This window comes from Pholcus phalangioides, unplaced genomic scaffold (genome assembly GCF_987345545.1).
Source record: "Pholcus phalangioides strain wild (caught in Gottingen) unplaced genomic scaffold, Ppha-v1.0 ptg000042l_1, whole genome shotgun sequence".
In the NCBI taxonomy this organism is placed as follows: Eukaryota; Metazoa; Arthropoda; class Arachnida; order Araneae; family Pholcidae; genus Pholcus; species Pholcus phalangioides.
In genome coordinates this window covers 10,236,859-10,250,586 of record NW_028301628.1, presented here as the reverse complement: position 1 = coordinate 10,250,586, position 13,728 = coordinate 10,236,859, and the positions used below count along the sequence as shown (strand labels likewise).

The 13,728-nt window shown below is 37.3% G+C and overlaps 1 protein-coding gene across 4 annotated transcripts in view; it reads left to right on the top strand.

The window, feature by feature from the left end:
- Positions 1 to 13,728, top strand: part of ex (FERM domain containing expanded) — a 68,720-nt gene that overhangs the window by 53,337 nt on the left and 1,655 nt on the right. For 3 of the 4 annotated variants that reach the window (XM_089254718.1, XM_089254716.1, XM_089254719.1), the window contains exons 3-12: positions 3,511 to 3,601; positions 5,042 to 5,118; positions 5,210 to 5,289; positions 5,626 to 5,812; positions 6,077 to 6,301; positions 7,593 to 7,667; positions 7,827 to 7,998; positions 8,305 to 8,502; positions 10,218 to 10,376; positions 12,668 to 13,704. In XM_089254718.1, the coding sequence (XP_089110844.1) occupies positions 3,511 to 3,601; positions 5,042 to 5,118; positions 5,210 to 5,289; positions 5,626 to 5,812; positions 6,077 to 6,301; positions 7,593 to 7,667; positions 7,827 to 7,998; positions 8,305 to 8,502; positions 10,218 to 10,376; positions 12,668 to 13,704 (2,301 nt within the window). The remainder of the gene's footprint in view (positions 1 to 3,510; positions 3,602 to 5,041; positions 5,119 to 5,209; positions 5,290 to 5,625; positions 5,813 to 6,076; positions 6,302 to 7,592; positions 7,668 to 7,826; positions 7,999 to 8,304; positions 8,503 to 10,217; positions 10,377 to 12,667; positions 13,705 to 13,728) is intronic. The other variant, XM_089254717.1, reaches the window with a different exon arrangement.

The window sequence follows — 13,728 nt, the reverse complement described above, 5'->3', positions numbered from 1 at the left end:
ATTACCAATATTTTTAGTAAGTTTGATGAATTTCGTAGCATTTATCACTTTTTACGAATGAATCGAATAATTCTCAAAATGAAGTTAGTAAGTTTAATGAATATGGAAAAAATCCATGCTGAAATATCACTTTATTTCAACAACTTAGTTCTGTCCGTATGAGATGCGTGCACTACACATATTTCGCCATAAAAATTAAATTAATAATAAATGCGAAGATAGAGAGAGATTTTTTTTCATCGGCTTAGTTCATGTTGGCTTTTGCTGTATTTATCAGCATATGCAAACATAACCGTTACGAAGAGGGGTAAAAATACTATTATTTTTAGAGGTTGTTATGCATTTTTATGCAAAACTGCAATTGTCTAGTGGGGGGGGGGGGAAGTTTTCCTCACATTCTATTTAAATAGAATATTTTTCATAAATTTCTCCATCTGAAAAGCATATTTTCTTCCAAGTTGAGCAAAACTCGAATGAACTCACTAGCTCGCCAAATCTCGCCAAATCTTGCGGAGACGTATATTTCAGTTAAAACTTCATAAAACTCACAATTTCAATCATTTATTGCCAAAAATTCTATTAAAACATTTAATAATGATTCATGCCATTTGAATTTTACCAAAACTTGGAACTTTAATTGAATTAAATCCAAAATGGAGTCGTTAGAAACTGAGATTACGTCAGAAATCCATTGCATCGTCAATTTAATATTCCAATTTTTAATTTATAAGAAGGGGAATAAGCAAAAAAGTATTCCTTTGTGAAAGGATAATGTTCCTCCTTTCCTAAACCGTTCAGAACATCCGAAAGCTGCACACGTGGTGACCATTCTAATGAAAAATAAGACAGCACTTGGAGATCGTCATACGAACAGCCATAAGGAAAGCATTGCCAGCGAGATTCCCTGACCAGCCTTTCGACCGGAATCACGTGACTCCGGATCTTTGCTTCACATTGTAACCCCTCGCGCGCACTCTATAGTATTATTACTCTGTGGTTAAAACCTTTGGCCTAGAGCAGGAGCGCTCAGAGACCTCTGATGAGCGCGGATCACAACGTAACGAAATGGTGCCAAATTTCTAATTGAATATCACAATTAAAATTTTAAATAACGATAAAGGGTTCAGTGGCATCTTTATGGGAGGGTTGAAGGGAATTCCTGTCTCACTCCCTCAAATCATTGGTTTTTTTTTTCCGTTCTGAATTTATTTAATTACAGATGAATCTGGAAAAGATCTCTTAACGCGCTTTATCGAATTGCGTTTTTGTTTTTTTAAATTTAATCGTCTTTCAATGGTTTGAGACGAACCCATGTTGAGCAATGCATGTCATTCGGATATTGCTGTTTATGGTAACGCCGTTCGATATTATTTCACTTCAAGCAGGATGGTATCTTGTGACAAGTGCAAATTTTTTTTTTCTGGACTCTAGGCTTGACTTAAAAAACCATACACACACAACCCCCCCCCCCCCCCCATAAAGTAGCGGTTCTTGACCTTTTTCAGCCGCGAAACCAAAATCAACAAGATCAGCACAGTAAACCCATGGGGCTGTTTGCGTCACTGGTTTGACTAATTTCGAAAAACAATTAACTGCATTTATAACAGGACTAAGTGGATTTGTACGACTTATTTAGGAAGCCCCTGCAAATCGAATTGAGGTCGTTAAGATTAAGAACCTTTAATCGTCTTTCAATGTTTTTAGCTGTTTTTCGAAAATGACCCGCGGGCCAGAGCAGAAAGCGCCGAGGGCCACATGCGACCTGCGGGACATGCGTTGTTCGGCATAGATTCTAAAGCAGTATTCTTCAACCTTTTACAGCTGCGGACTGGAGATAGTTGAAGAATTTTGCAGACCGGCAGAAATATGGGAGAAATAGTTTGCGCCGCACTCAGAATTCATTATTATTTACCGAATGGGGGGGGGGGGAAGAGAAACACTAGCATTTTAGTCGTTTAACTTTTACACAAGTCTGCATTCCTCCTCTTCATAAACTGGGTTGCGTTCTCATCTAGATGCCATGAATCAAAAATTTCAGTCTCTTCTGTAAATAATTCCATTCAATACATTCATAGTTTGAATTGTACTGACAGATGTGTGATATGTGTTCTTTTTACGTGAGCAGGGACGTCGGAAGTGTTTCCAAGCTGTAGGTACTCATTTTGGGCTTTAGGTAGCAAATTTTGATTTCTCGGAATCAATTTGGATGGTTGCTCCGATCCGTGCCACAAATTACCATGGACAGAGTTGCCAACTGCTACGGATTGTCTGTAGTTTCTACGGGCGGCCGCATTGAACTACGTAGCCACGGGAGACGCTCTCAATACTTACGGAAATCGGTTTTCAAAAATCGGGTCTTCGAATTTCTTGTGGTGTTTTACTTTTTATTATGATTTGTTATAAAATTGCACCGATCTCCACAGTAACGATGAATTTGTATATGTGTATGTAATATATTGTATATATAATGTGAGAGATCGAGAGAAGACAAACTAGGAGGCAATATGTAAAGCCGTACGCTCTACTGGATACCCAAACGTATCGAAATAACTTCACATGGGTTCCCCAAGGGTTCCCGTTCTGAGGGCAGCAAATGTCTGGGAACAGATAGGCCCTGCCAGAAATTAATTTGGATTTGGATCGAAATAATGGATGCTTGTTAGTCAGGAAGTCTGGTTGAAACTAATAGCTGGAAATAATGATCATAAAATTAATTTGATACACAATATTTTTCGTTACCTGGGGCCGCACAAAATCACCTCTCGGGCGAGATGCTAGCCACCGCTGTCCTAGAAGATCTCTAAATGCAAATTATAATTGATAGAAATTTTAGCTATGGCTATGATAAAATTTTGATGATTAAAAAATACCAACACCAGAAATATTGATTATGAAAGGTGTTCGATTCTGTATAATCATAATTTCTGTATTCTTCATAATCAATTGAATGAAGTTCGTTTCAACCATGTCTTCCCCCCCCAGGGCTTGAAAGTAAGTTATTAATATAATCCTGATAATTAAAAGGAGAAATAAGCTAATTGAATGATTGAATCTAGGTTTTTATAGCAACATATAGAGAGAAAATCGAAGTGCTTTTTTTTTCTTCTCAAACTTCAGCCTTTTGTTTTTTTGGCATGTCAACATATCTGGCTTCCTTCAGGGTCCCCTGTGATTGAACAGTAGTGATCAATAGTAGTTTTCCAACTTAGAGACATAAATGAGAGCAGGTTCCATTTAAAGAAAAAAAAATCTGACTACAGCGTGTGGCACACTCAGAGTAAATTATGATTAATAATTTTAACTGCTTAAGACATGACAAGAAGCAGTTTCATGCACAAAACTGGTTGACATGAATTTCCATATTTGGAAAAAGCACCAGATAACAATTTGTTACACATAAATTTATGGAGATATCAATTTTGAGAAATTTTATTACATAACTGTTTGGTTTAATTTTTTTTCACATGTAGAAATTGAGTAACATTGAATTTCATTTCCATGTCTTCTAAGGTTAAAAGCAAAGGCCAAGAAGTATTCGAAGATGCATGCAAGTACCTGGGCCTGCAAGACACTGAGCTTTTTGGCTTGGCTTTCATACAAGGTAATTTATCATCTGATAAATGATTCAGAACATGTTTCCATCTACTTTTCTTATTTTATGCTGACTGTTTTCTCTAAGGCTGCCCTTATGAGCCAGCCCTGTGCGAAACAATTGTGGAGGCCCTTTCATGGGATTAATAATATTCACTTTTTTGATCAATATTTTCATGGCAAACCCTTTATGTGGCAATAACAAGATATCTCGCCTCTATAAAAAAAATCGGAAGAAAGCCTACTTTATTTAAAAAGATATGGTGTTTTGAAGGGGGGGGGGAGAGGGGTGTTTGTGATTTCTAATTGCCTTTTAAAGGGTTAAAAGGCAATTAGAAAAGGCATAGCTTTTTAATTATAAAAAAAAAAAACCAAGAAAAAAACCCCCACAAATATCCTACAGCAGGACGTAAAGAATCCCGGTCACGTGTCAAATTGTATAGTATGTGTGATTATGTAGGCTTATTATACATATATTACAGGGTTCCTAGGAACCCGGAAAGTTAGAAATGAGAAATGGTCAGGAAAAATGTAAAATACTGGGGAAACAATGCAAATATTTGATAAGTCTGGAAAGTTCTGTGAGGGGGGGGGGGGGAACAAAAATTTCAAATTCGGAAAGTAAAGATTATATTTTTTTATTCTGCAATTTTGATAAGGGAAAATCAGGGAAATGATCAAGTAGATTTTGCTGGGACCACTCAGAGTCTGAGGCCAGCAGAAAATTTTTGGGGAATGATGTCAATATGTCTACCAACATGGAAAGTGGTAAAAAAAAAATACGTGGATTTTGGGCAGTTTTTTAACCATTAAAGAAGACTTTGGTTCCACTCAGTGTTTTTTCCTTTCTAAAAATCACTCACCATTTATTGGCTACGAAAAAAATTAAAATTTGGAATGGCAAATTTTCTTGCCAACTGGCATCAATGGGAACAAAGCATGGTGGCTTAGAAATTCAGCTGATGCCTGAATTACCTGAATTATATATGGATTCACCAAGCCTTGCCCTACAGTACTTTATTTCCTTCCAGGCTTAAATACAAGCCAATTTTCCCATTTGAAAAAATTTCTCTGCAGAGAGCAACCAGACCTTCAACACAACACTGATGTGAACATGAAAACTTGTGGATTTGCCATTTCATTTCAAAATATGAAAGCTCCAATAGAACAAAAAAAAACTCGCACCTCTGATAACGTAAATACATTCAGAACACTTGTTTCAGCATGCACCTATTTGGTAGCAATTCCCTAGAGCAATGTTTACGAGGCACATGTACAGTTAAGTATAGTAGTAGTATTTCCTAGAGTATATACTAAGTACTACTCATGTGCCCCCTTTCATGGGACTTGGAGTGGCCATATCTATTGCACACCCATAAGGATGGCTCTTGTAATATTATTTCCAAAAGAATTCATCGAATACCCACTATTAAATTCCTTTCAATTTCAGATGATGAGTACATATTCATCGATTTGAACCTTAAAGTGTCAAAGTATGCCACAAAAAGCTGGAAGGCAACAGATTTTGTAAGTCTGATTTTTAGTTACTTCAGGATGCATCAATTGGCATAATGTTATTGATTATAAGAACTAATGATTTATTCGTTTCATTATGCAGGGCATTGGAGGAGATGGTGAACCGCTTTTGGTGCTATATTTGAGAGTGAAACATTATGTTGATTTTCATCTGCTGATAAGGTAAATCATTTCAAAGGGAAAACTCTTCATGCTTAATGTCAATATTGGTTTCACTTCGTGCACTTTCTACCAGGGCCGTCTTAAGAGCATCATGGGCACCCCAGGCCAAGTGATTTCTCTTGAGCCCTACCTGGCAAATTCTCAAAAATTCACCTACTTCTCATTTTTATGAGTCCCCTCTTTTGAACCCCTGGGTTGTCCATGTGTTAAGACAGCACTGCAGGCTATGCCCAAGTGAGCCCATGCATCAAGATGGCACTGCTTTCTATTGGAGTACTCACATACTTTTTACTTCATGGATGCATTATGTTTTGACGAATAATTTTTGTGTTCCAGTGAAAAAGTTGCAAGGCACCATTACTACTTACAAATGCGAGAGAATGTGAGGAACTATGCTCAAGGTATGAGTGAAGAGAAACTATTCTTACTAGCGGCGCTGGCTCTGCAGGCTGATTTAGGGAATTATAATGAGCAGAAGCACAAGGGAAAATATTTTGAGATATCCAACTATTTTCCAACATGGGTGAGTAAAGTATACAATTTACACCAAGCATTTTATTATCCTGTTGGCATAAACATGATTTTCTAGGGAGTGAGGTTATAACCCCGAACTTCCCTCTCTTTGCGCATGCCAATGCATGTTTGATGAAAAGGAAAAGAAGTATATTAAGAGTGCATTTGGTAATAAAGAACTATGCATGCACGATTAAAGGAATACATTTTAGTCATAATTTCGAAAATGAACAAGAATAATTTTTCTTAAATAAGTGCCTTTTTTTCATTTCAGCTAATTTTGAAGATCAGCGATAATTATATAGCACAGAATATTCCAGCTTTGCATAAAGATAATGCTGGACTGAGTCGGGGCGAAGCACAGGTGGGATATATCAGGGAGTCTTCTGACTCTACAGCACCTCACAATCTCCACTTCTACAGGGTCCGTAGAAAGAAAGGCAAGTCCATGCAAATTGTATGGCTTGGCATTAAAGACAGCGGAATTACTATTTATGAGGTAATTACAAATTATTAAAGGCAATGTAATTATGTGTTGAATATATATTTTTTTTCTGAGGTGCTTAATAAATCTGGAAATCTTTTGAAACGAAAGATTTTAATGTAAAAACACTATAATTTTACAAATGCTGTTGAGAAAATTGAATTTGGTTCGACAGGAACCAAATGTCAGCCAGATTAGCGAAAATATAATTTATTGAGAGTGGTTGAAACCGGTGCAAAATTAATTATGCATACATTACATATTGAATCTGTTATGTACTTCATTGTACTTCATTGAGAAATACTACATCTGCACAAATACTATTCATAGATTAGGCTTATAAATTGCAGTTAAAAATTAGTTTTATAGCCAATGGGGACTAACGTACTATAGATTTTTGTTCACACACATGTGGTAACATAATAAGATAGCTTACAACATTATTAAGGAACAGCTTTCTTTTTTTTGGGCTGGTTCGAGGAAGGATCCATTTTTAGGATAGCCAGACAAGGCTGGTTATGTTTTCTTTGTACACTGATTTGCTTGGTTTGTACACAAAAGTGTATTTAAAAAAGGCTAAGTGGGTTGAATGAATGAACACCAGAACTCTGCTGCCAGATTTGTCCCATTGCCGAAATCTCTTCCAGCCCAGCTTCATGGCACAGTCCAGAACACAGGCTAAACAGGCTATAATCAAGGACAGCAAGTGGTTAGCGTACATAGGAGGATTCTAATGCTCCCCCCCCCCCCCAAGCTGAGATTATTTTTATTTTTCAGGAAAAAAAAACAATACCCCAGAAAATTCTGCATACTTCTATGGTCAAGAACGTTAAATTACAATAGCAAAGTCATAAATTTGTCTATGGCTGTACATACAGGGCAATTGGAATTTCAAGAAACATTTTAAAAACTGCAATTTCAGTATAAATAAGACTTTCAACAGGTTACTTACATGAAAATCCAGACATTCACCATTTTCATTTCAAAATTATGAAGACAGCACTAATAGTTTTATTTGTTAGAATAGTGCCACCATCTCTCTATATAATTAGGGTAAGTGATGTCACTGAGGGTGCACATGCAGGCATCCTCCTTTCTCAGTTTTCAAATCTAATAACCTTAATTACACAGAAATAAACGTCTCTTTCGATTCACAAACACAGACACGTACATTCCAACATGTACCAATTAGAAGTTCTGCAGATGAATATGAATGAAAAGTGCATGCATAATTTAGTAGTAGTAGTTATATTGTTTATTAATAATTACTGTAATTTACAAATTACTCTTATTTTATTTGATGCAGCAGCAGGATATGCAGAAAACAAAAAGCTTGCTGGCAACATTTTTGTGGCATGATATAGCCAAACTTTATTTTGAGGTGAGTGAGAAAATGAATAAGCCAAATGAATATGGTATTGTGTGAAAGAACAACGTAATTCTCTTGACAATGGGAGAGAAATATTCTCAAAGTTATTTGTATAGAGAATTTTTAGAAAATGAAATGATTTGCAATCAATTTTTGTATTTGTATTTTCAGAAGAAAAAGTTTGAAATTCTCTCCGAAGGCAGTCCAGAATGTCGAAAGTTCACCTATTATGCTAATAGTGAGGAGCTTGCGAAGAATTTATTATGGATGTGCCGAACCACTCATCATTTTCACATGAGCAACGAAGCGAGGGTACAAGAACTCAAGAAATTAAAACTTGATGGTATGTCAATCATTGTCTCATACTCCTATTTTATTCATAATGGACATTTCAGAACTGCCCTCACAAGATGCAAGACCTGGTGAGAAAATAATAACCCACCCTCGAAATATAGTAGATCTTGCTGAGAACGTTTTTCTGTTTAGTATGCTTATTTTCATGGTCCGAACTTTTTTCCAAAATTGATAATTTTTAACTTTACTAATAATATTAATGATAATTTCAGCTTGGTAATTATACTGGTGTTTAATTATTTCTTGATAATAAGACCTGTATTTGAATTTCAACTTTTTTTTTTCATTTCTGTAGGAGAGAAGACTTACAGGGAGTCGTATATATACACAGATCAACAGGATTTAGCATTAGAAGAAAAGCGAAAGTCTATGACTGGGAAAATTGGTTGGGCTGATGATGGCAAAATTAGTGATAAGCATAATATCCCAAAGGTGACATCAGGTCAGAATGGACTGAACAGTGAATACAAGTGCAATAACAAAGTGGCAAAGGGTATTTGCTTATATTAAATTTTATTCTGAGTAAATCAGCACGCAAATTATAAAATGTGCCAATGAAAGAAATTTTCTGGATGTTAATGTTAAAAAAAGTCTACTGGTCTCTGTCCGGAATTTGAATCCTAGTTTCTTGCAATTTGGGCAAGTATGCTAACCATACACCACACAAGCCATGACTGTGCTTTAGATATAACTAACACAGTGCCATGACACGCTGGAGTAGAGACTTACTACTGTCTCTTAATTTCAACAAGTGCTGGATGATAGTAGAAAGAGAGAGCCACTGTGGTGGTCATAGTGAAAGACTCGCTTCGCGCGGATCAGGGTTTAAACCCTACCATTGCCATAGTGGCGGTTGGCTGAAGGTGGTTTTTTGCGGTTACCAACTTGGCATGAATGCGAGCCGATCTCCCCGTTAAAAAGTCTCACCGCAGAGAGCAACAGGCCTACAATGTTACAATTATTCATTCATTACACTTCACTCACTGTGAGTAGAGAAAAAACTCATGGTTTAAAAAAATGGTTGCAGATGGTGGCACTACACATAACAAGCATTACACAGAAACGAACTTCACGGAAGGTTCAATATAAGTACACACACATTCCAACATTTACCAATTCATTAGAAGTTCCGTAGAGGAATATGGACAAGGTGCATGTCTGGTTTAGTAGTAGTAGAAAGAGAGATGGTTTGAGAGAGAGTGTCCAATACATCAAGGTGAAGAGACTTTCTCATCATTAATATCTAAAAAAATCTCTCCTTGATGTATTGGGCTGAAAAAACCCCCAGTATCTCTCTCTAAACAACAAACCTCTCTAAGAATACAGAGTATATATATAAAATGCGCTTCACATGTATGTCAGAGGTTCATAACCCTTTATTGTCAATGGACACCTTTCTGCCAATAAGATAAAGTCTGCGGAACCCCTGTGCAAGGAAAATATGGAAACACTCATAATTCATGCATGTATCATTGTATCGGGGGTACGATAGTAAAATTTGTTATTATATTGGTGTCCAAGTATATTCATTGCACACACAAACTTATTTGGAATTTTTTTCATATTTATCAAATTCGCCAATTACACTAGGGCATTATGCATAATCACAGATAAAGGCAATAAATATTTCAAGTATTTCTCAAATTTACCTATGACACTTAGTTATTATGCATATTTGCTAGTAAAAGTGATAAATTCATCTAACTTACAGACGACTGGTAAGTTTGCATAATAATCAATTTATCACATTTACTGTAATATATATATACCACAGGATTTTCAATAAAATAAGTTTTTTATGAAAGTATATATCTAATCAGTTGGAGGATTTATGAATAATCTTAAGAACTAATTTTTTTTTACAAGATTCATCGAAAGACTGGTTGTTTGTGGAGATGAAGATTTATGGCCATCTGGTTGGCTTTTGTCATTCACGAGCTATTAGTTGATTGTTGACGTCGTCCATGTACGGTGCCTTTTAACATATATATACGCTCCAAGGTTGAAATATTCTATCTGCTTCCATAGCTTAGATGGTAGAGCACTCGTCCGGCAAGTGAGAGACCGGGGGTAGAGTCCCCGTGGGGGCAGTGATGAATTTTCTTCCTTGTAATCTTCATCTCCACAAATAACCAGTGTTTCGATGAATCTTGTATTGACAAGTGGAGAGGATGTTTCTATATGTAATTTTTTTTTGTTTGCTTGCAGGTAATGCCAAACAAATATCTGCTATGAAATCAAAAAATCGGTCTATGGAAGCTCTTCCATTCCTGAGTTGCACAAGTACAATATCTCCAACGACTCGCTACAAAAGCCAAAGCATTGCTTGTTTCTCTGATCATTCATTGGTACCCTGTTCAGTTTTTGGTAAGTCAATTGATACAAAATGTTTTGCATTCAGGAAAATCTATTGCATTGGCATATGTGTGCAAGGGAGTGGTTTTAGGGTTCAAACCCCTCCCTTGAGCTGAGATTTTGGTGTTATTTTATAGTAAAAACACATCAACCTCCCATTCAGGAAAAAAATTATGGGAAACCCCACCCTTGAGAAAATCCTGCTTACACATAAGATCTATTGGTTTCACATTAGATCAAGCACTTTACCATTTCCTGCAAAATACAATCTAGGCTTGGCCATCATCATGTGAGAATTTAATTCATGGGTTTTTCATATTAAGAACATTATTGAAACCTGAAGTTAAGATGAAATTCAATTATGTTTGATGTATGGTTGAATTTAGTTATATAGGTAACCTGAGTGTAGATGGCTGGCTCGCATTCGCTCCTCAAAGATGGGAAACAGTTTTCCATTAAAAAAAGTCTCTTCACAGAGCAGGCAGAGCTCCAAATACATAATTCAGACATACCAACATTGGCTTGAAGCTCATCAGTAGCGATGAATGTTATAGCTTTCCCATAGGGAAGGGGGTACCCCCTAGGACAACATAACCATTGTACAATAAAAATACATTAAAATTATTTTCTTAAATTTTTAATTGAAAGTTCATTAGGTTCTAGTGCTAATGAGGTGTTGTATTTAAAGGGCTCAGCCCACACGATTCCCCCTCCGATAACTTTTGGAGGTCGCTGAGTCCCTTAGTAATTCATGAATGGTGTTCAATTGCCAGAGGTATCCAGTCCGTATGGACAATGAGCCGATATTGCCCTATAGCGATGTGGCCTGGGTATCTTTCGGTTTGACGGTGTTCAATGCAATTTCCAACCTGCATACGACCTTCTGGTTTTTATATACGGATGTCTAGCACCCCAAATCCCCATTTTCTTCATATAAGAACTCCTATGACGAAATATTCATTCCGACATAAGTTCCCTGAGCTCGACCATGCACAATGCAAATTAGGCTGGGTCCAACACCTTCTATAGCAGAAAGCCTCTGCGTGAAGCTTTGATGCCACTGAAGTCGTCCATTTCACCTGTAGCCATTGGATATAGTAGGCTGACATATGCAAAATCTTTACCTTTTTTTGTAGTATATCCAGTAGGTGAAATGGGCAACTTCAGTGACGTCACAAGCTTCACGTAGAGCATAGTTTCCCCAACCTTTTTTGTCCCATCGCCCACTACAGAAATGTTTTTCTCCCACCCCCAACGCAATCTAACCCAAAAGATCCTATGTTATACCTGTTGCATTTATTGCCCCCCTGGAACATTCCATTGCCCCCAAGAGGGCATTAAGGCCCATGTTGGGAATCACTAGTGTAGAGGCTTTCTGCTATAAATGATGTTGCTCCAGACCTGCCACACTGAACCACACAAAACCCTGTTTTTAGCCTACAGCGTGTGACGGTTTTGACAGAAAACATTCGAACATTGAGTAGAGAGCAGCGGGTTTAGACCCTGCTTTACAGATTGATTACCTCCAATGCACAGACAACAAATCAGCACAAAGTTTGTCTTCTCTCGAACTGTGCCACATACGTATACAAATTCATAGTTATGGTGAAGATTGATGCACAATTAAAAATAATAATAAAAAAATAAAACACAGCAACAAACTCAGAGACCTGATTTTTTTTTAAAACTGATTTCCATAGTATTGAGAATATATCCTGTAGCTCCGTAGTTTATTGCAGCCATCCCTAGAAACTACGAACAATCCACAGCAGTTGGCAACTCTGCATAATTACATAAATATGAAAATCCAAGCATTTGTCCCTTTCACTTTTATTATAGAAGACAGGTCCCACACCTTAAGTATGCCTTAATCTCGTATACTGGCTATCTCAAATAAACACAGTGTCAAATAACACAGTTATTTTGACAATCGCAGAATTTTTACAACTTTGAATTTACGTTTCACAATTGATGATAAATGCTGAAAACTTCAAAGTCAAATATCCCAGTTAATATTTTGAAATTTTACATAAAATATCTACATTTCCCTTAGAAGTTTAAGCTCAAAGGATCAACATAAGGAGTAAATTTTTCAGTTTTTATTATGTACAGGACCCCGTGGAGGAATTTGAGACATTTTGAGTAACTGCATGCCATTTTTTAATTGAAAATATGCCTCTACAGTGAACGGTTGCAGAGATATCTTCTGTGTTAACAATTTGGGACAGCTTGTTTTCATGCAAGTTTTCTAGTTTTTATATAATAATTCCAATGAAGAATCACCATTTTTCATTTTCTTACAGCTCAAGAAACACCCCAGAACTTATGGAGCCAGACAAGTAACAGCAGCTTATCTACTACTCCAACATCTACGCTTATGTCTCGAAGCAGCTGTGCCTCATGCACAGACAGTGCATGCAGTTCCTTGTCCTTCACAAGTGGATCTACTGTGAAAGCAGGCCAAGCTGTAGCATTCTCAGCCTCGAAAGCTGCGGATTGTCATTGGGTGAAATGTGACTCTTTTGAAGAGCTCTCTGTTACTCCCGATGCGATGGAATCAAAAAGCTTGCCTCATAAAATCTGCATCTCAACGTTCAAAGACAGTCACGTTAGGACAGCTAGCGTTTATGATGCAGTAAATGTGCCTCCTCTACCAAAAGCTCGTATCTCTAAGTCACCTTCTTCTGCTAGTCATGCTGCTCTGCCAAAACAAACACCATGTACGCCAGTACACAGCCAAAAAACACTAAGTAATCTGCCTAAAAGTTTCATGCAACAAGCTGGTGTGTCAGAAAATTGTCCTGATACAAATTGCATCACTCCAAAGAAATCTGTTAATACCAGCAAGTTGAGAAGCGGTGAAGTAGGTACACACTTGTACAACCGAACGGCTATTCGGATAGGCGTTTCATCGCTGAGCAGAGACCAGCGGCTACCCTTGTCACTTTTCAGCAATCAAGGAAGGATGACGGCTTGTGGCTCTGAGCCAAACCTCTATAATAGTGATAATGGGTACAGTTCAGAAGATACGGGACTTCCATTCGCAGAGTCTTCTGGCGGACAGAAACGTGTTTTGTGTGGTAGGAAGCCCAACAGTCGGAGCGAGCTTTGTTTATCAGTCCTGGGTCAGAGCATACATGAAATCAACTGTCAGTTGTCTGAATTCAATGGAGAGATGAAAGTGTCTGCAACTCCCGAAAGTGCCGATGTGGTTGATGATAGTGGTGAGAGTGACTTTCCTTGTATTCCACCACCACCAGCTTACAGGAATACCACGGATGATGGCTGTCCTAATGTGCAAGCACAATCTTTGAGGCAGAAAGTCCTAGATAGGCCAAAGGTATAACTAATCCTTTTTCATTGC